The 22,328-nt window shown below is 30.7% G+C and overlaps 3 protein-coding genes across 7 annotated transcripts; all 3 read right to left on the reverse strand.

The window, feature by feature from the left end:
* Positions 1–239: 239 nt before the first annotated feature.
* Positions 240–4,663, reverse strand: LOC100881909 (LMBR1 domain-containing protein 2 homolog). The gene is made up of 10 exons (XM_003707806.3): positions 4,341–4,663; positions 3,885–4,225; positions 3,578–3,788; positions 3,324–3,500; positions 3,073–3,250; positions 2,815–2,996; positions 2,489–2,728; positions 2,208–2,409; positions 2,018–2,137; positions 240–1,943 (listed from the first exon to the last, which is right to left on the reverse strand). The coding sequence occupies exons 1-10, from the start codon at positions 4,512–4,514 to the stop codon at positions 1,699–1,701; spliced, it is 2,070 nt and encodes a 689-aa protein (XP_003707854.1). The 5' UTR covers positions 4,515–4,663; the 3' UTR covers positions 240–1,698.
* Positions 4,520–6,085, reverse strand: BBIP1 (BBSome interacting protein 1). Of its 5 annotated transcripts, none has more exons than XM_076530498.1 (4): positions 5,899–6,083; positions 5,571–5,841; positions 5,307–5,367; positions 4,520–4,817 (listed from the first exon to the last, which is right to left on the reverse strand). In XM_076530498.1, the coding sequence occupies exon 4, from the start codon at positions 4,810–4,812 to the stop codon at positions 4,591–4,593; it is 222 nt and encodes a 73-aa protein (XP_076386613.1). In that variant the 5' UTR covers positions 4,813–4,817; positions 5,307–5,367; positions 5,571–5,841; positions 5,899–6,083; the 3' UTR covers positions 4,520–4,590. The 5 variants fall into 5 exon arrangements, with proteins under 5 accessions (XP_076386613.1, XP_012151373.1, XP_012151375.1 ...); XM_012295983.2 differs by having other exon boundaries at positions 5,499–5,841; XM_012295985.2 differs by lacking the exons at positions 5,307–5,367; positions 5,571–5,841 and having other exon boundaries at positions 5,899–6,085.
* A 14,728-nt stretch (positions 6,086–20,813) lies between these two features.
* Ggamma1 (guanine nucleotide-binding protein subunit gamma-1) lies at positions 20,814–22,201 on the reverse strand. The gene is made up of 2 exons (XM_003705330.3): positions 22,014–22,201; positions 20,814–21,929 (listed from the first exon to the last, which is right to left on the reverse strand). Exon 2 carries the CDS (start codon positions 21,898–21,900, stop codon positions 21,688–21,690), a length of 213 nt encoding a protein of 70 aa, XP_003705378.1. The 5' UTR covers positions 21,901–21,929; positions 22,014–22,201; the 3' UTR covers positions 20,814–21,687.
* Positions 22,202–22,328: the final 127 nt, after the last annotated feature.

Raw genomic sequence — 22,328 nt, forward strand, 5'->3', positions numbered from 1 at the left:
AATTAATTAACAAAAGTTTATCAATTTGTTGTTGCTTGTTTATGTTTGCATATGTTTATTTAAATTAAAAAATTACGCTATTTTATTAAAAATGCAATAAAACAAAACTGTACAAAAAAGAAATTGAATTTAATATAAGATGAAAATACTAATTTTTAATTTTGATATAGAGCTTAACACGTGACATTCTTTATATGCAAGTTTTACAAATTATGAAAGAATGCAATTAAACAATAATACAAGGTTATTAAGAATTTTTATTACTTGTTGATACATTAAATACTTGTTAGCGGATACTATTAATATTGCACGCACATTTTAGATACACATTTTGTTAATCGTTTTCATATTGTGTATGAAATATTTGCAATAAAATTAATATACACAATTTTACTATGTATAACAGAGAAAACCGACCTTATTGTTATCTCTTTTGAACTATTTTACAATATAAAATAAATAGATTTATATAAAACATACGTATAACTTACAGCAATAAATAAATTTCATTCTAATTTACAAAATCACAGTACAGTCTCGCAATATGGCTTACATTTGTATGGCTCATTTAAAATTTTTCAAATTTACTGATTCCTAGCGCTGGAAGTATAAAAATTAAGAAATATTTAAAATTTATCGACTATCAAATTTTTTAATTTAGAATTTAGTTACAGGATCACATTCAGAGCCATATTATAATGAGACTCTAACTGTAATATAAATGTTGATCTACTATTTACAATCGAATCAATTAAAATTCAGTTATTAAAACCATTGAAATATTAATACTTAATATGTAATATTTATATGACAAATATAAACACATCTTTACGTTCACTATTAGAATTGTTTAAACAAAAATTCAATTATTTCTTACTTTCGCAATATGAATATAATTATCAAATGGGTAATTTTCTATTCAATACTATGTGTCAATATTAGAACTATAATTACTAGTTTATATATAAGACTATATGATAATGCAATTAATTAATTTGAATATAACGCATTAATAATTCACTTGCAGTTTTATAACGTGCAATACAACAGCATGCATGTAAAAAATCATTCTTTTTCTACTGTCTTGTTATACTACTTTAAATAGTACACTTATTTGCCTGTGCTTGTACTTGTAGAAATGTAATAAAATATACAAGAGGAAATGTTGAACTTAAAACACATCAGTGCTTACAAAGAAGATCGAAACAAATAATAATTCCGAATTTACTTAACTATTTAAAATTTCCTTAATATTTCATATTTACGTATAACGTGAAAAATTTTATCAAATGCTGCATACAATTTAATGTATTCTATTATTTCAATAAAATTATTTTCACTATTGTGTTTCCTTTTCTTTTATTAATTATAACTTTATTAAAAGTACATTAGAAATAAATCAATATTCTAAAGCTTTCTATTTATTTGTTTGATTAAATTTCGTAAAAAAAAATTAGAAGTATTAAAAGATGAGATTTTTTAAATCACATTTTTCTAGTCATATTGTAATTAATAGTATATTTGTATAACTTTACGATAGTTTTCTTTCAAATAGCAATTAAGTTATATTGATGATCCTAGTATGAAAAATTGTATCGAGTACCAAGAGCAGATAGATTATAAGTATTTTTTAAATACAAATATAATATACCTTACTTATAATGTGTTACAAAGCAGAAATCAAAAACGTTATCCCATTTAAATATCGTCGAACAATCCTCTCGGAGGAGGTCCTACACGATTTGTATTCGTAATAAATGCTCTTGCATTGTCCGTACGATCTTCGTAAAAATCGTCAGTTTGATAACCCCTATCGTAACAATTATTTGCACCATAACTATCAACCCCAGACGTCATACCAATGTAATATTCCGCTGGATCAAAATCACGTAACAATCCAGCTCTTGCAGATTCTACCGACTCGTCCCTTTTCAGAGGTCGCACTATAATTTAATTTATGAATTGCAAATAGAAATTTTTATTATTGATATTATTAATTTAACAATATATTGTATACCTGTGTCAGTGCTTTGTCGAGACGTTCTATAACGAGATGAATTCGTAGAACTACTGAATCTTTCTTGAAATTCACGCCTTCTACACATTGAATCTTCTGCTCTTTGTCGTTTACGTCTCTCTAAAAATAAAAAATCATAGTAAAATACAAATGATAAATTATATATCTGTTATAATGTTTAATTATATACCTCGTTTTATTAATTCTCGACCTTCTTCAACAATATCTGTTGTAAATTCATCATCATCAAGAAACTGTTGGAAACCCAACATAGAAAGCAATCTACTTCCTAGGCTAAAATATGTTGCTAAACAAAATGCTAAAATAGCCATTGGAAAATATACATTAAATCCATCAGATATAATGGAGATAACATCCATGTGACCCATAACCTGAATAAATAAGTCATAGAATAAGTTGTGTATATTAAATTAATTGTAAACAGAACTTATTTACTGTTAGGATATTTACCTGAGTATAGTGGGTTTCTAATATGTGAGTTTTTATAATATGTGAATCCATGTGTATGAGACCCAAAAAATTTAAGCACATAGGTGGTGTAAGACGACACAACATCATACCACTAAATATTAAGCTGTACTCGTTAGTCTGATGGTGTGGTGCTAAATAATATAAATTCAGCACACGAATTTTTAAAACGGTTGAATAAGCACAGTAACAGAGATATGCAATTATTAGCGTTGATAGCAACTGAAAATAATATTTTATTCTTCAAAAAAAGCTTATTCTTTAACAATAATGTTTGTTAATATCAATTTTAAATTATACTTACTGACCTCAATTGTAAAATAATCATAATTTTCTCTAGCTAGATTCAGAAACTGGGCAAACAACGACAATACTGGAGATTTATTGAAAAATGTTACTTCTGACCATACTACAGCTATTGAAAGGCAACCAGCACAAATAGCTGCTACTTTTTGAACATAACTCTTTATAATACATTTCCAATACCACTCTAAAAATGTTAAAAAATTGTTAGGAACTAAATAAAGCTTAATAAACTTTTATGTTTGTATACATATAAACCTTACCAACAACTGGATTGTATATGAACCTAAGTGGAAACGAACGATACGGAGGAAAAGTTGACTTGAATCTTCTGTCATGACTTATTTGATTCTTTGCTATATCTTCCAAATCAATTATTTTGTTAACTAAAATACCCCACTGAGTTTCTATACGCTGCAAAGTTTGTAGTGCTTTTATGGTCTGAAAAACAAAATTTTTTAATTCAAATATACATTTATTCATTAGATATGTATATTTCTAATCAATGACAGACCTGTCTATGCAAACGAATTAAAGATTTTTCTGATGGTGTATCGGTTGGTGTGTCATCAGGTAACTGCCTTCTATTCATTCTATCTTTTAATTCTGCAGGAATCTTTTGGAAAATTGTTTCTAAATTACAATGGAAAGGATGGCCTGGACCAATAGATACTGTAGCTGCTTGTAAAGACTAAACAATAATTTAAATAATATAGAAAGAAATATTAAGGTCTTATAAAATATAGATTATATAAAATGTCTTATTACCTCAAGTATATCATCTACTGTCTCCTCTGCTTCACATTTATCTAAACTTAATTTAGCAACCTTAAAATAGCTATAATTTAAAGTATACCCAGGTTTACTAGCATTCCATAATCCACGAGGAACTTCTACAAGTGCATATCCAAGTAACAATACTAGCAAAAACAGACCCCATGTATTTGATGCAGATGATGCTATAGCTTTTAGTTTTTGACTAAAGGACATACAAACATTTATGTATATTAAATAAAAAACTATATAATGAGAATATTTTTTTACTGCATTTAATGTACTAACAAAAAATATTTACCCATCAAGATCTAAGCCAGGTTTCAATGCTATGTATATTAAAAGGATTCCACATATAAACAAGTAACTTCCATAATATATAGCATTATCAATCAAAGCAGATTTCAATTTTCCTTGGATAGTAAAATCTCCTGCTTTTATGTAAGACTGCATAAGCGGTAATATTAACCATGTCAAACATTGTGAAGTCCAATAAACAATTCTCCATAGATTTGGAAATATATTTTCTGGAACGTTAGGCCAAGGTTCTTTACAAGTGTGAAATGGTGCTACTGTTGTACTATCAAGGTTTGCTTCTGTAGTATTATGAATATTCTGCTCAACACACTGTCTAAAAACAGTCTGTAAAAAAATGCATAAAATTAATTTAAGATAATTTAAGATAAATTATTTTTATAATTAATTTAAGATAAATTATTTTTATACATTACTTTAAATCTATATTTTTATTACTTACTGATGAAACATCTAAAGGTAATATAAATATAATCAGCAATGAAAAATACCATGCTATAAGCACAGAAATTGTAACAATGATATGATGTCGAAAAATATTTCCATATTTATACAATAAGGTAGCAGCAAGACAAAAAGCTACTACAATCTCTGTGACGAATGCTCCTGGAATCATTCTGGTTTGGTAACAGTATTTAACTTTCTTATATCATAACTCCACTGTTATAAGTTTTCCAAGTAGTTTTTATGATCTACTCAGTATCATTCATTTTATTCTGTTCTTCTGCAGTTTCTCTGATTTTTAATTCAGCATCCTTTTGCATTTTCTCTAGTTTTTCCAAGGTAACTGATTTCAATGGAATCAACTTGGGTTTGCAAAGTATATAATCTAAATTTTCTTCCTGGTATAGGAAGCCTTGCCTAGGAAGAATTATATCAATTTTTTCTGTAGAATTGTCTATCAATTCTGACATTTTTGCTGAAATAAAAAAAATATAGAAATCAATAATATAGTTTTTAAATACACACTGAAGAAATTAAAGGAACCACATGTGATCATTATATATTATCAATACTGTTAATATTTTTTAACAAACTGCATTAGTCTCATATGTTCAATATTTATTGACAATGATGTCACTACAAAAATATGGCTATATCACCAACAGATGTCTTCAAAAGCTATAGAATCTTATAAAACCAGTTATCAGGAATAATGATTCATTGAAAAATGCTTTCGCTATAATCTTGACTCAACTCTTTAGTTTTTCATTACTGGAATATTATTCGAATGTTTTAAGCTTTCCGATACTACAGTTTTTAATCTTACACTGAACTCTGTTGCCAATATTTAAATATTGATCACATGTTAATATTTTTCTTCACATGTCCAGTTATATTGACAATACATATTGATTGCCTGAGGTCCCTTTAAATGTGACACAAGGATTTAAGCCAAAATAATCACATATTTTCTTTTTTGTAAAAGGGTGACTAAATCGTCAATACATGCAACACATTATGCCATTCTGCAAATAATCAATACATTATTCTAACACTCAATAAAATGTAGGTATTCCATGAATTTTAGAGAAATAAAATATTAAATAGTAACAGATTCGAATAAAAGTATTGAGTAAAAATTGACAGAGTTATTTACAATCGTATCTTTTGTCTATATAGATGACTTCCGAAATCGTTTACGTTTCATACTCTTTATATTTACACATACTTTTATCATCGGGAAATATAATATTTCCATTTCTTTACAACGAAATTATTAGACACACATTGTATGATACAGCCAATGACTACAGAAACAGATATAAGGCCACGCATGCCTTTGTTCTCGATGTATCATGGAGAACAGGCGCAATCTGCTCTATCTTCGTACAAAAGTATGAAACAATTTGCGCTGCAGCAGTCTAACACATTTTAAGGTAACAGTAGATTGCTTTGATATCGACTATGATACCATTTGAATCGACAAACCAGCACACCACCTACGGAATACCAAAGAGTAGAAATTACAAGAAGCGACACTAGACAAGGAAACTTACCTCTTAGAGAGAGACAGAGAACACAAAATACTGGAGGGCGCGCATGTGCACGGTGTAGAAGAATGGCGGTCAAAAAAGGATAGTTTAAATCTGCATATTCATCAATAATTTATTTGTAATGAATATTTTCTCATATCTTTGTAACACATTCATCTGTAATTTCATATGAAATAAAGTTTTTCATTTTCTTATAAGTTATTTTATTTTCTTTTCCTTTCCAACTTTCCCACGCCGTAAAATTAATTAAAATACCTGAAAAGATAATATTAGTAATGTACAGAAAATAATTTACAAATATATTCCAAATTATTATAAGATTTGTAAAACTACTAGACTTGAATAAGTGTGGAACTTGTAATATTTACTTCCTCCTAACATTTTCGTAAAAGAATATGTGGGACAAATAAAATTATAATTTAATTCGTAGCTATTAGCTCGGTATCGTTTTCTAAAGTTCATTTCGATAAAAATGTTTAAAAAACGATACCGATTACCAGGTCACACCACGTGGAGGTTGCTACGATAGTGACCCACCCTAACTCCAAATCCCTACCACCCTCCAATTGCAACCTCATTCATCAAAAGGATGAATGAGTTCTGACTCTACTTAGCTCATAGGTTCGCATATACAAATTCTTTACCACAATCCAGTAAAGAACTTGTATCACACACACACATACATTAACTTAAAACTGACGCACGCTTACAATTAACTTAAAACTAGCGCACGCATCCCTCGATGATCCCACGATGATCCCTCGATGATTGATGTACTATTCAATAAGTGAGTTTTGATTCTACTTAGCTTGTAAACTCACAAAAATATACAAGTTCTTTACCATAGTATAGCAAAGAACTTGTATCGCACACACACACGCTTTACATCGTAAAATTTAATACGTTCATAGGTTTCCACGCTCACACTCTTATTAACATACTTATTCGAAATGCCGCACGCGTACCTCTCATTCTAAGATTGCACTCAAATAATCTATGACGAACTCAAAAAGCAAGGGGAAGAAAGTTAGAAGAACTTTCTATTAAAAGCAAAGAATGTTAGAAAAACATTCTACTAAAAGAAAAGAAAGTTAGAAGAACTTTCTGTCAAAAAAGGGGATCAGTATTTTTCGCCAAGTGAACCTCGCCTTCCATGGGTCAAAGGGTAGTCCACAGTGTCTTACGTGAACCACGAGACCGAGATGAACCGAAAATACTGGCAAGAACGAGTGACACATCCGCGGAGGGTCTCCCATTTCCCCGCCGCTTGCGTGTGAAGCAAGTCTTACCACAGAGAGGAGACCCCTGCCGTGAGGCGGCAGATCGAGATGAGCCATCAATCGATCGGCCCCGCAGAGATGTGTCCCTGGCGCTACACCAGCACTTGCAGCTCACCTCGGCCGCGTGTTCACTGCGCTATGAACCCCCAATGATCCACTTGGGTTCGGAACGATTGACAAAAAATAACCGAGTATACTACAATCTAACGCGTACAAAGCTTGAGAATTGAGAAGATGCAAGAAGAGTGCAAGTTAGAATGGGAGGCACTTACAGGGACTCACCTGCCCCGCTCACAAGTACACTTAACTTAAAACTAACGCACGCATAAAAATAACTTAAGACTAACGCACGCATAAAAATAACTTAAAACTAACGCACGCATCCCTCGATGATCCCTCGATGGATGTCTTCAATGATGATCTATTCATTACCTACAGAATAATTAGTCGTAACAATAAAAAGAGGAAACGGTGAAACAAATGCAATATTAGTAACATTATAATGTTGAGACATCCACAATTCATGTCGACTCAATAAAAATACGCCTGTAAAATATACAATATACTTGAGAAATATTCAATTACTTAATTAAAATCAGAACCTGAAACATCTGAACGGAATTAATTAATACAATAAATTAATACAATGAAGACACGTGAATAAATAAATTGCTTACATAAAATTAAAACCTGAAATATACAAAAATGATTAAGACAAATATGAAACATTGAAAATTACTTACATAAAATTAAAGCCCTAAATGTGCCTTTTGTTCTAAAATTGCACTCGTATAATGTAAAAGTAAGTAAAGAAAAGAGCAAAACAAGAAACTTGGAAGAACTTTCTTTTAAGTGTAAAGCAACTGTTAATAAAAATGATAGGCTACTACTACAAACTAATATCTAACAAGTTAAAAAATTGACGTCAAAATGAGTGCAAGTTAGAACAAAAGGCACTTACAATTTGCGCAAGCTTTTCGTCACATATCGCGACGAAAAACCTGCGCCCGAGCCCACCCAACCTCCCACAGCTCGGAATTAGAATAAAACTAATGCACTGAACATAACTTATCAAAAATTAAATTCTGAAACAGAGAAAAATTTATTAACATAGAAAATTAGGCGAAGGAGTCAAATATTTCAAATAAAGTCGCGAAATAAAACCGTAGCCCTCAGCTCGGTATAGTTTTCTAAAGACTGAAAAATCTTTAGAAAACTATACCGATTACCGGGTCACACCACGTGGAGGTGGCTACGATAGTGACCCACCCTAACTCCAAATCCCTTCCTCCCTCCAAATGCAACCTCATTTATCAGAAGGATAAATGAGTTCTAACTCTACATAGCTCATAGGCTCGCATATACAAGTTCTTTACCACAATCCAGTAAAGAACTTGTATCACACACACACGTACATTAACTTAATACTAATCGCAAGGGATCCCACACACGCACGCTTAACTTATTCTAAACGCCGCACGGTACCTCTCATTCTAAGATTGCACTCGAATAATCTATGACGAAGCAAAAAAGCAAAGGGGAAGAAAAGAAAGTTAGAAGAACTTTCGCAAAGAAGATAAGAAAGTTAGAAGAACTTTCGCAAAGAAGCTAAGAAAGTTAGAAGAACTTTCCGTGAAAAAAGGGGACCATTATTTTTCGCCAAGTGAACCTTGCTTTCCATGGGTCAAAGGGTAGCCCATAGTGGCTTACGTGAACCACGACGGCAAAGATGAACCGAAGATACCTTTGGCAAGAACGAGTGATACACCCCAGTTGGCGGAGGGTTCCCATTTCCCCCAGCGCTCTCGCGTCTTACTACAGAGAGGATACCCAGACCGTGATGCCCCTTGGCAGAATGGCGGCGGGTCGGGGAGGCACATCAGAGTATGAGAGGTGCCAACCCCGATCCGCCCCGCCGGGCAAAGAATATCACTCGCTCTACACCGGCACTTGCAGCTCACCTCTACCGCGTGTTCACAGCGCTATGAACCCCCAATGATCCACTTGGGCGCAGAACGATTGACAAAAAATAAGTGGGATACTACAAGCTAACGCGTACAAAGTTTGAGAATTGTGAAAATGAGTGCAAGTTGGAATGAGAGGTACTTACAAGGACCCACCCGCCCTACCCACGAGCACACATAACTTAGAACTAACGCACGCATAAAAGTAACTTAAAACTAGCGCACGAATCCCTCGATGATCCCACGATGATCCCACGATGATCCCACGATGATCCCACGATGATCGATGTCTTCAATGATGAACTATTCATTACCTGTAAAATAAATAGGTGTGAGAATGAAGAAAGGAAACAGAAAAGAAAATACAAGATTATCTAGTTAAAATAAAAACCTGAAATATCTGAATGAAATTAAGGCAAACACGAATTATTAACACAAAAACCTGAGACGTCTCAATAAAATTAAAACAAACAGGACTCGTTAAAATAGAACCCTGAAACATACAAATACAATTGAGACACATATGAATAAATAAAGTACTTGCATAAAATAAAAACCTGAAACATACAAAAACGATTAAGCCCTAAATGTGCCTTTTGTTCTAAAATTGCACTTGTATAATTTAAAACTTTGTAGAGAAAAGGAGTAAAGAAGAAAGTTGGAAGAACTTTCGTTTAAGTTTCGAGCAATTGATAATGAAAATGGCTATTACTACAATCTAATATCTAACAAGTTAAAGAATATTTGTAAAGATAAGTGCAAGTTAGAACAAAAGGCACTTTGCGCAGGTTTTTCGCCACATGTGACGAAAAACCTGCGCCCGAGCCCACCCAACCTCCCACAGCTCGGAATTAGAATAAAACTAATGCACTGAACATAACTTATCAAAAATTAAATTCTGAAACAGAGAAAAATTTATTAACAGAGAAAAGTTTATTAACATAGAAAATTAGGCGAAGGAGTCAAATATTTTAAATAAAGTCGCAAAATAAAACCGTAGCCCTCAGCTCGGTATAGTTTTCTAAAGACTGAAAAATCTTTAGAAAACTATACCGATTACCGGGTCACACCACGTGGAGGTGGCTACGATAGTGACCCACCCTAACTCCAAATCCCTTCCACCCTCCAATTGCAACCTCATTTATCGGAAGGATAAATGAGTTCTGACTCTACTTAGCTCTTAGGTTCGCACATACAAGTTCTTTACCACAATCCAGTAAAGAACTTGTATCACACGCACACACATACATTAACTTAATACTAATCGCAAGGGGCCCCACACACATACGCTTAACTTATTCTAAACGCCGCATGGTACCTCTTATTCTAAGATTGCACTCGAATAATCTATGACGAATTCCAAAAGCAAAGGGAAGAAAGTTAGAAGAACTTTCTATTGAAAGCAAAGAAAGTTAGAAGAACTTTCTACTGAAAGAAAAGAAAGTTAGAAGAACTTTCTGTCAAAAAAGGGATTCAGTATTTTTCGCCAAGTGAACCTCGCCTTCCATGGGTCAAAGGGTAGTCCATAGTGTCTTACGTGAACCACGAGACCGAGATGAACCGAAAATACTGGCAAGAACGAGTGACACATCCGCGGAGGGTCTCCCATTTCCCCGCCGCTTGCGTTTGAAGCAAGTCTGACCGCAGAGAGGAGACCCCTGCCGTGAGGCGGCAGATCGAGATGAGCCATCAATCGATCGGCCCCGCAGAGATGTGTCCCTGGCGCTACACCAGCACTTGCAGCTCACCTCGGCCGCGTGTTCACTGCGCTATGAACCCCCAATGATCCACTTGGGTTCGGAACGATTGACAAAAAATAACCGAGTATACTACAATCTAACGCGTACAAAGCTTGAGAATTCAGAAGATGCAAGAGTGCAAGTTAGAATAAGAGGCACTTACAGGGACCCACCCGCCCTGCCCACAAGCACACTTTACTTAAAACTAACGCACGCATACAATTAACTTAAAACTATCGCACGCATCCCTCGATGATTCCTCGATGATCCCTCGATGATCGATGTCTTCAATCTTCGCGTATACGCCATTCACACATGCACTCACTCATACTACAATGTTTTACAATAGACGCAACTTAAAATTAACTTAAAATTAACTTAGAATTAGCGCACTGGTTGATGAAATCCCACGAAGGAAGTCTTCAATGATGACCCATTCACCACCTATAGAATAATTAGGTGTAGGAATGAAAGGAGGAGAGGGAGAAGCGAATGCAAGATTAGTAACATTAAAATGTTTGGACATGCATAATTCATGCTAACATTCAAATGCATATTAACATCGTCGGAATAAAAGAGAAATAAAATTCGAGTCGACTCGATAAAAATACGCGTATAAAGTATACAGTATACTTAAGAAATATTCGAATTACTTAATTAAAATAAAATCCTAAAATATCTGCAAGAAATTAAGATAAACTTGAATCATTAAAATAAGAACCTGAAACATTTGAACGAAATTAAGACAAACATGAATTATTAAGATAAAAACCTAAAACATCTGAATAAAATTAAGACAACTATGGATCGTTAAAATGAAAACCTGAAACATACAAAAATGATTACGAAAAATATGAAACAATAAATAACTTACTTGAAATTAAAACCTGAAACATAGCAAAGTAATTAAGAATATGTACCATTAAAAATTACTTACATAAAAATAAAACCTGTAACAGACAAAAGCAATTAAGACAAAAATGAAATATTAAAAATTACTTACATAAAATTAAAACCTGTAACAGACAAAAGCAATTAAGACAAAAATGAAATATTAAAAATTACTTACATAAAATTAAAACCTGAAATAGACAAAAGCAATTAAGGCAAAAATGAAATATTAAAAATTACTTACACAAAATTAAAACCTGAAACATACAAAAATGATTAATACAAATATGAATCATTAAAAACTACTTACACAAAATTAAAACCTGAAACATACAAGAATGTGATTAAGACAAATATAAAATATCAAAAATTACTTACACAAAATTTAAACCTGAAACAGACAAAAATGATTAAGACAAATTAGAAATATTAAAAATTACTTACATGAAAATAAAACCTGAAACATACAAAAATGATTAAGACAAATTAGAAGTATTAAAAATTACTTACATGAAAATAAAACCTGAAACATACAAAAATGATTAAGACAAATTAGAAATATTAAAAATTACTTACATAAGAATAAAACCTGAAACATACAAAAACGATTAAGACAAATTAGAAATATTAAAAATTACTTACATGAAAATAAAACCTGAAACATACAAAAATGATTAAGACAAATTAGAAGTATTAAAAATTACTTACATGAAAATAAAACCTGAAACATACAAAAATGATTAAGACAAATTAGAAATATTAAAAATTACTTACAGAAGAATAAAACCTGAAACATACAAAAATGATTAAGACAAATGAGAAATATTAAAAATTACTTACATAAATTTAAAACCTGAAACAGACAAAAGCAATTAAGACAAATTAGAAATATTAAAAATTACTTACATGAAAATAAAACCTGAAACATACAAAAATGATTAAGACAAATTAGAAGTATTAAAAATTACTTACATGAAAATAAAACCTGAAACATACAAAAATGATTAAGACAAATTAGAAATATTAAAAATTACTTACAGAAGAATAAAACCTGAAACATACAAAAATGATTAAGACAAATGAGAAATATTAAAAATTACTTACATAAATTTAAAACCTGAAACAGACAAAAGCAATTAAGACAAATTAGAAATATTAAAAATTACTTACACAAAACTAAAACCTGAAACAGACAAAAATGATTAAGACAAATTAGAAATATTAAAAATTACTTACAGAAGAATAAAACCTGAAACATACAAAAATGATTAAGACAAATGAGAAATATTAAAAATTACTTACATAAATTTAAAACCTGAAACAGACAAAAGCAATTAAGACAAATTAGAAATATTAAAAATTACTTACACAAAACTAAAACCTGAAACAGACAAAAATGATTAAGACAAATTAGAAATATTAAAAATTACTTACAGAAGAATAAAACCTGAAACATACAAAAATGATTAAGACAAATGAGAAATATTAAAAATTACTTACATAAATTTAAAACCTGAAACAGACAAAAGCAATTAAGACAAATTAGAAATATTAAAAATTACTTACATGAAAATAAAACCTGAAACATACAAAAATGATTAAGACAAATTAGAAGTATTAAAAATTACTTACATGAAAATAAAACCTGAAACATACAAAAATGATTAAGACAAATTAGAAATATTAAAAATTACTTACAGAAGAATAAAACCTGAAACATACAAAAATGATTAAGACAAATGAGAAATATTAAAAATTACTTACATAAATTTAAAACCTGAAACAGACAAAAGCAATTAAGACAAATTAGAAATATTAAAAATTACTTACACAAAACTAAAACCTGAAACAGACAAAAATGATTAAGACAAATTAGAAATATTAAAAATTACTTACAGAAGAATAAAACCTGAAACATACAAAAATGATTAAGACAAATGAGAAATATTAAAAATTACTTACATAAATTTAAAACCTGAAACAGAGAAAAGCAATTAAGACAAATTAGAAATATTAAAAATTACTTACACAAAACTAAAACCTGAAACAGACAAAAATGATTAAGACAAATGAGAAATATTAAAAATTACTTACATAAATTTAAAACCTGAAACACACAAATGCAGTTAAAGACAGAAAATTGAAAGACAAGGAATGAAATCTATCTTTATTCGAAACGCAACTTTGGAAAAATTGAGACCACCAAAAATATATTAGACGAAATAAAATGACGAAGAGTCTTGAAAACTTCGGTGCAAGAATTAAAATACAGAAAAGACTTGGAAACTTCGAAGCAAGAAACGAAAAAGAAAAGGGACTTGAAACCTTTCTAGCAAGAAATAAAATAGAGAAGACTTGAAACCTTTCCAGCAAGGAATAAAATAGAGAAGACTTGAAAACTTCCAAGCAAGAAATAAAACAGAATGATGTCCCGAAATCTTCGAAATAAAAAACAAAATCATTTAGAATCTGAAAAAATCTTAAACTAAATAAGTCCTGCATCCTGTACTCACATTTTCACACACTCACGCATACTATAATACAAAAGCCCTAAATGTGCCTTTTGTTCTAAAATTGCACTCGTATAATGTAAAACTTTGTAAAGAAAAGTGTTAAAGAAGAAAGTTGGAAGAACTTTCTTTTAAGTTTCAAGCAATTGACAATAAAAATGACAGGCTATTACTACAATCTAATACGTAACAATCTAATATGTAACAAGTTAAAAAATTGTAAAGACGAGTGCAAGTTAGAACAAAAGGCACTTACAATTTGCGCAAGCTTTTCGCCACATGTCGTGACGAAAAACCTGCGCCCGAGCCCACCCAACCTCCCACAGCTCGGAATTAAAAAACTAATGCATTGAACAGAACTTACCAAAAAATAAATTCTGAAACAGACAAAATTTGATTAAGGCAGATATAAATTATTTCATTACTTACGTAAAATAAAAATCTGAAACAGACAAAATTTTATTAACACAGAAAATTGTGGGAGGAGGAGGAGGACAATTTTTCTTTATTTCATACAAGAATTTCTCAAAAAACAAAACGCAATGAAAATTGCGGATTTGAGGAAGCAACATAACTTAGCAAAGGAGAAGCACTAAAACAGACAAAAATTTATTAACTCAGAAATTCAAGAAGAAAGAGCAATGTAGGAACTTACCAAAAATTAAATTCTGAAACAGACAAAATTTTATTAAGGCAGATATAAATTATTTCATTACTTACGTAAAACAAAAATCTAAAACAGAGAAAAGTTATTCAGACAAATATAAATTATTTCATTACTTACATAAAGTAAAAATCTGAAACAGACAAAATTTTATTAACACAGAAAATCGTGGGAGGAGGAGGAGGAAAATTTTTCTTTATTTCATACAAGAATTTCTCAAAAATATAAAACGCAATGAAAATTGCGGATTTGAGAAAACGACATAACTTAGCAAAGGAGAAGCACTAAAACAGACAAAAATTTATTAATTCAGAAATTCGAGAAGAAAGAACAATGCAAGAACTTACCAAGAATTAAAATCTGAAACAGACAAAATTTTATTAAGGCAAATATAAATTTCATTACTTACGTAAAATAAAAATCTGAAACAGTCAAAAGTTATTAAGACAAATATAAATTATTTCATTACTTACATAAAATAAAAATCTGAAACAGACAAAATTCTATTAACACAGAAAATTGTGGGAGGAGGAGGAGGAGGAAAATTTTTCTTTATTTCATACAAGAATTTCAAAAAACAAAACGCAATGAAAATTGCGGATTTGAGGAAGCAACATAACTTAGCAAAGACGAAACACTAAAACAGACAAAAATTTATTAAGACAGAAATTTGAGAAGAGAACATTTTAGCTTACCAAAAAATAAAATCTGAAACATACAAAATTTTATTATCCTACAAAATTGTACGAGAAGAAGTGAAACAACCCTATCGAGAAACAGAAAACACAATGACAATTACGAAATTAAGAGCAATCAACAATAAAACAATTTATTCAAAATCAATTCCTGAAACAGAGAAAAATAATTAGCACATAAAATTCGGGGAAATTAAAATCGTGAAGGGGTATACAAATCGCGAAGGGGTATACAAATCGCGAAGGGATATAAAAATCTCGAATCTCAAAATTTAATCGCGAAGGGATATAAAAATCTCGAATCTCAAAATTTAATCGCGAAGGGACACAAAAATCTCTAATCTCAAAATTTAATAGGGTGGGCATAAAAATCTCGAATCGCGAAGGGACACAAAAATCTCTAATCTCAAAATTTAATAGGGTGGGCATAAAAATCTCGAATCGCGAAGGCATGCAAAAATCTCTAATTTCGTAATGTAATCGCGAAGGGACACAAAAATCTCTAATCTCAAAATTTAATAGGGTGGGCATAAAAATCTGGAATCGCGAAGGCATGCAAAAATCTTTAATTTCAAAATTTAATCGCGAAGTTACGCAAAAATCTTTAATATCGAAATTTAATTGGGAGGGCATAAAAATCGCGAGTGGCTTTGCTCGTAAAAATTCGAGCAAAACGATACATTTTGTATCGTTCAAAAAAATAGCTGTAAAACACAAGAAAATATTAGCGAGCATAGTGACAAAATGACTGTCCATCCTAAGATGGACAGCCATTGATAGTTCCCCTCTTCTTTGGCAATTTTTGCCGGGGCTCTTCGGCATATAGCCTCTTCTCTCTTCGGCAAAGCCTCACAAAAATCACTCGCGAATTTTTACGGTAACTCGGACATTCTTAGTTTTCAATTACATAAATTCTCAATTTCGCTATCAATCTCCATAAACAGATAGCAGACAGTTTTATTAGAAATAAAATTGCATTACTATCCATTTATTTCGATCGATAACAAAATCGAAATTTTATGTAATATATAATAAGTTAATTTGGCAAGAAAAATAATTACTCAAAATAAAAATACGACCAGCGATTCTTAGAATGCGCTGTCCGTAAAAGAATGTCCGAGCAGAATATTTTATTTCACTGCACTTCACTTCACTGTATACTTCATTTTTGCAGTCGGATCTAGAACCCGACTGCGACTTACAAACTAAAAGGCCTGGCCTGAACGAACAATCGAGTTCAAGAGATATTAAATATATGCATATTTAATTTTTCTCTTCTCGATTTTTCGTGAACCCCCCAGATGCAAGCATCTCACGTGTGAGAGAGGAAGACAGAGAAACGTGAAAGCTTGCTCTGGCCCTACCTACTTAAAACTAACTCATTCACACCAGAAGTAAGCTACCTGCCTGCCTATCGCTATATTTAAAAAATTGCAAAGTCCACTCTCACAAAAACACACTCCACGGTTCTCACACATACCACCCGGGTGCAAATAAGCCTAATCCTAGGGAGTACGTCCCGGGACGTCTCCGACACCCGAGTTCAATACTACATTCACACTCTAAGTTCATACCTTTTTGCTGAAATCGATCGACAATCGACAGTGAACTTAACATATTTCATTTTCATACTCTTTCGAATATACAATGTAATATGTACTTGTAATAATTTCAACTACTCATACTATTTTCTAACTTATTCAATTTATAAAAATTTCAAATGACTCTACTTGCATTTTGTATGCATTTTCAAATGACTCTACTTGCATTTTGTATGCATTTTCAAATGACTCGACTTGCATTTTGTATGCATTCTCAAATAGAATTTTGCAAAATTTAAAAAATAAATCTATAGTTTAATCGACACAAGGTCCACGACCTAACCACACACACACACGTGTAACTTGTGTCGATAATTCACTGTCAATTTGTCGATCGCCAATACATCTTAAAACTAAACCGTGTCCACCTGCCCTAACTCATGCGAGTAGCATCTAAGCACGCGCATGAATTTAGAGCATAAAAATGAACACGGCCAACAATATTTTGACCTACCAGTTTTCTTCATGTGTGCTGAAAATCCTGAGCTAAAAGACATGATTAGAAACATGCTAATAAAGTGTCTTCCAGCAAAAATTGACTCTAACTTTAAAAAATTTTCAAAATGGAAAATGGAAGATCACTTTGCAAAAATCTAAATATACGATTGTTTCATTTTTAACAGATTTGTGATATCAAAGTAAATTTCTAAATGACTCAAACATTCGTAAATAACTTTGATATCGAAATCTGTTTCTCGCGATATTTTCTTGTACATTTATTTAAAAAATTTTCACGCGTACGTAAAAATTGAAAGTGACTCGATAACTTTATCAAAATGACTCGAAAGCTACTGTGAAATCGGAGGGTCATCCGACTTCTATGTACTAATTTTAATTTTAAATTGTAAAGAAGTTAAAACGCGATGTACAAGAAAATCCTGACCTGAGCTAATAAATGAAATAAACAGTTTGTACGAATTTTGCACGATCGTACAGTCGTGGTCACTATGCTCGCTCAAAAATATAAAATACAACCAGTTCCCGTGTCGCTTCGGACCATTCGTCCTACGACATGATGGGAACCGGAGGAATCGTAAAGCATGCGACTCACCGATCGCTGACTTGCGCCACTGCGATCGTTTTACCGGTAGCATCTGAGACTGCACGTGTGGGAGGCATTGCATCTTAGAGATTCGTTGGCTGATTGATTGATTGATTGATTGACTGCTTGGTTGATTGGCTGCTTGGTTGCATTCATCAGATTTGGATGTGGCGGTTTGGCAATGGACCTTCTGTAATCATAAAAGAATCACAACGATTAATTAACTGTATTTATCGATTTGCATTTTGATAACATAAATGTTTTCTAACTTCTACTCGTGCAAACATATAATAAGCTTTTGATTTTGAAATGTACAAACACATAGAGGCATGCAGGAGTCGGTATAAATTTGCAAACGTTCATGTCACAACGTGAAATATTGTAAAATATTTGAAAATGTATGTCAAAACTCTTGGGTAATTACTTTAGAAAACATGTTAGAACGTTTGCAAAAATATACCGGAACACGTAGGTAACTACACATTAAACACCAGTAACAGTTTGTCAAAACATTTAAATAATCATTATATAAAGTACACTAAAACACTTGTAACCGTTTGTAAAAACATTCAAATAATCATTCTATTAAGTATACTACAACACCAGTAATAGTTTATCAAAACGCTTAAATAACATAACCATAAAATACACTCAAACACCAGTAACAATTTGTCAAAATATTTAAATAACCATTGCATAAAGTACACTAAAGCACTAGTAACACTATGCAAATGCACTTAAATAACCGTTGCATAAAGTACACTCAAATACCAGTATCAATTTGTCAAAATATTTAAATAATAATTGCATAAAATACACTAAAGCACCAGTAACAGTATGTCAAAACACTTAAAAACCGTTGCATAAAGTGCACTAATACCCATTAACGATTTGTAAAAACACTTAAATAATCACTCCACAAAACATATTAAAACAGTAAAAAATTAATAAAACATTTAAATAACCGCACCATAAAACACACTAATATATCCGTATACACGTGCACAATCAGTTAAGAAAATACACTAGTAAAGTCACTGACACTTGTAAAACACACCATAAAATTTGTTAATACACCCCCATAATTAATAAAAAATATTTATTAAAGCACACTAAACACTTGTATTAGTACACTAGGTACATTTATATATCCATATATGCATGCAGGAAACACACCGGTAAAGTCACTGACACTTGTTGAATTACACCATAAAATTTATTAATACACCCACATATTTATTAAAAAATATTTATTAAAACACACTAAACACTTATTAAAGCACAGTAGGTAATACAGGAACAAGCACAATATCGATAAAGTAAACCCTTGACTCGTACCGGTAAGTGTTGACAGGTGCGATCCGACCTCCTCGATTTCCAAAATACGACTGAGAGAACTTGACCTCCCGCTACTGTGAGTGTTATTGGTAGTTGACAACAACCAATTAGACATCATAATGATCTACCGATCTACCAATAGATCCAATTCGACCTCTTCAAGTGTAAGGGTGATTGGTAATGTACAGTAACCAATCAGACATCACGTAATCTACCAATAGCGTGCAACCACTCTTATTGGATGTTGTATAACTATTCTAACATTAATTTTTTCATAATTTTATATTTTTCGATTGTTTATTAACAAATTTATTGTTGCAATTGTTTAAATTTATTATTTTTTTTAACTTATTTTTACAAATATGTTGCGAAATGATTGTTAATTAATATTTTACGATATATTTTATTGTAATTAATAATTTTTTTAGTTATTTATTTATAAAATTGTTGTTGTAACTATCCAAGTCTTTTTTTTATTTTTATTAAATTTTTTATTAATTGTTTAAATGAATAAATTTTTATTAATTTTTTGTTTTTATCAATTTACTCTAGCAGATATGTTGCAAAATAATTGTCAATTAATATATTATGATATATTTTATTGTAACTCATTATTATATAAATTAATTATTGCAATTCAATATTTTTATAACTTTCTTGCGCGAATATATTGTAAATTATCTATGAATTATTGTATACAATATTTTGTTAAAAATTAAAAATTTACGCGCGGGTTTTTAAAAAGTGACGTCATCAACAAAAATGGAACAAGCGCCATCTCTTCGGCGAACAGGGTGAACTACACGTTTTTGAAACTGCAGTTTCATTAGTTTTCCACACTGCCGCTAGACAGTGCCACGTGCCATTTCCGTTAAATTCAATTAAGAGAATAATATGATTTTCAGTCTAGATAAAAAATTAATATTAAAAGAAATTGAAGAAATATGTTTATTTATATCTTTAACTAGTTTTTATCAGCAATAATGTTAGAAAAGGTTCTGACATTGTAGCACATTTAAAGAGTATAAAGAGTTACGAAAGTTTATATTTATAATCTCATTTTATTTTATTACGCTAGAAACTTGTATAACTATACTTTTATTTATACATTACATAACATATAATTATTTGTTCATAGAGGCACTTGATGTAGTTAATAATGACTTTATGAATATAATAAAAACTAAACTAGAATATACTTATACACTGTTTTAAATTATAATTCTATTTCAAGATTTCACAGATCATATTATTAACATACAATTTTTATTTTATATATTTTTATAGATAAAATATTGTACAAAATAGCATTTCATTTTTGTAAATGTATATATAATCTTAAGAGCCAAAGTTTTCTATTTTTTCAGTGCATACTCTGTGTCCATAACTCTGTGTGTACATAAATTTTATTACATTTTCATAGGCCAATAAAATCATGATAACATATAATAAAATTTAGATTGAATTTTTTGAATATACACCTTCAATGTACAATTAATCCTTGTTTACTGTTAGTATTTATATAAAATCTATTTATCCATTTGAATTCCAAATGTTACTGCAATAAAACATTTAAAAAGCGCAAACTGCATAATTGTATTTTCTCTCACAAAGTATCAAACAATATAATAGCAGTGTTTTCGTATCTCCCATGTATTCGTAGTAATGTTGAATACTTAATATTTAACAGTTCACTGTGATAAACTTCACATATACAATTAGTTGAGCCTTTTGAGTCAATTCCATGGCATTTTTTTAAATGAATCTGGGAAGACACAACTGAGTGCAATCTGATACTCAAATGGTTTATAAAGGCAAATAGATAACTGCAGGTATTCCATGTTGATCAAAATTTGAGTGCTGATGTTAAAGCAAATATTATACCTCGTTTAAAAAGAAATTAGTTACAAACATGACTTTATATAAACTACTTATTTTGTATTCGATGTCCATAGTAGTTAATAATTTTCCATTTGTATAAAAACAGTGTTAAATAACTATAGATTCAAAATTTAAATACTTAAAGAAAAAATTGACTTAATTTTTTTCTTATTTTAGGCATGCTAATTTAAAGAATGGTACAGGAACTTTTTTCACGAAAGGGATTAGACTTTTGTGATGAAAAACCAACTAGAAGACAATCCTCTTGTTCATGTTCCGTAATATACTTCATGATATCCTCCACAGCTTTACTGACTGTGATTCGTTTCAGTGCAGCTTCACGACGTAGCTGCTCCGTAATTTGACGTTGCTGTTGCAAATTCGTGATCACCATATCCATAACAGTTGAATACAGAATATTCTGTATAACTATACATAAAACATAAAATAATTTTATTTTCTACCGTGTATTAATTCAAAATTTCTAATAGTATCCAAAATAACTTAACTTACCAATTCTTAACAATAACCTTTGTTTATATGTTACAGCTTTATCAATTACCAATGATTTACTCAACTTCCTAACATTTAATTTTACTTGGGCCTATCCCTTAAGGCTGATTTGTCTTAAAAATGATCACTTTTTTAAGCAATGATAGAATTTTTATAACAGTATAAATTTATATAAGTTATTTCTTAAATTTTATATAAATTATGAACTTTTATTTAAAAAATAATTTGTATTTCATATATAAATTTTTTTATAATAATTTTGCGACAGGTAACTTCACTTAACAACGTCCCTAGATGTCGCTCTAGAAATCAAAT

The sequence above is a fragment of the Megachile rotundata genome, chromosome 1, assembly GCF_050947335.1.
Source record: "Megachile rotundata isolate GNS110a chromosome 1, iyMegRotu1, whole genome shotgun sequence".
NCBI classification, from domain to species: Eukaryota; Metazoa; Arthropoda; class Insecta; order Hymenoptera; family Megachilidae; genus Megachile; species Megachile rotundata.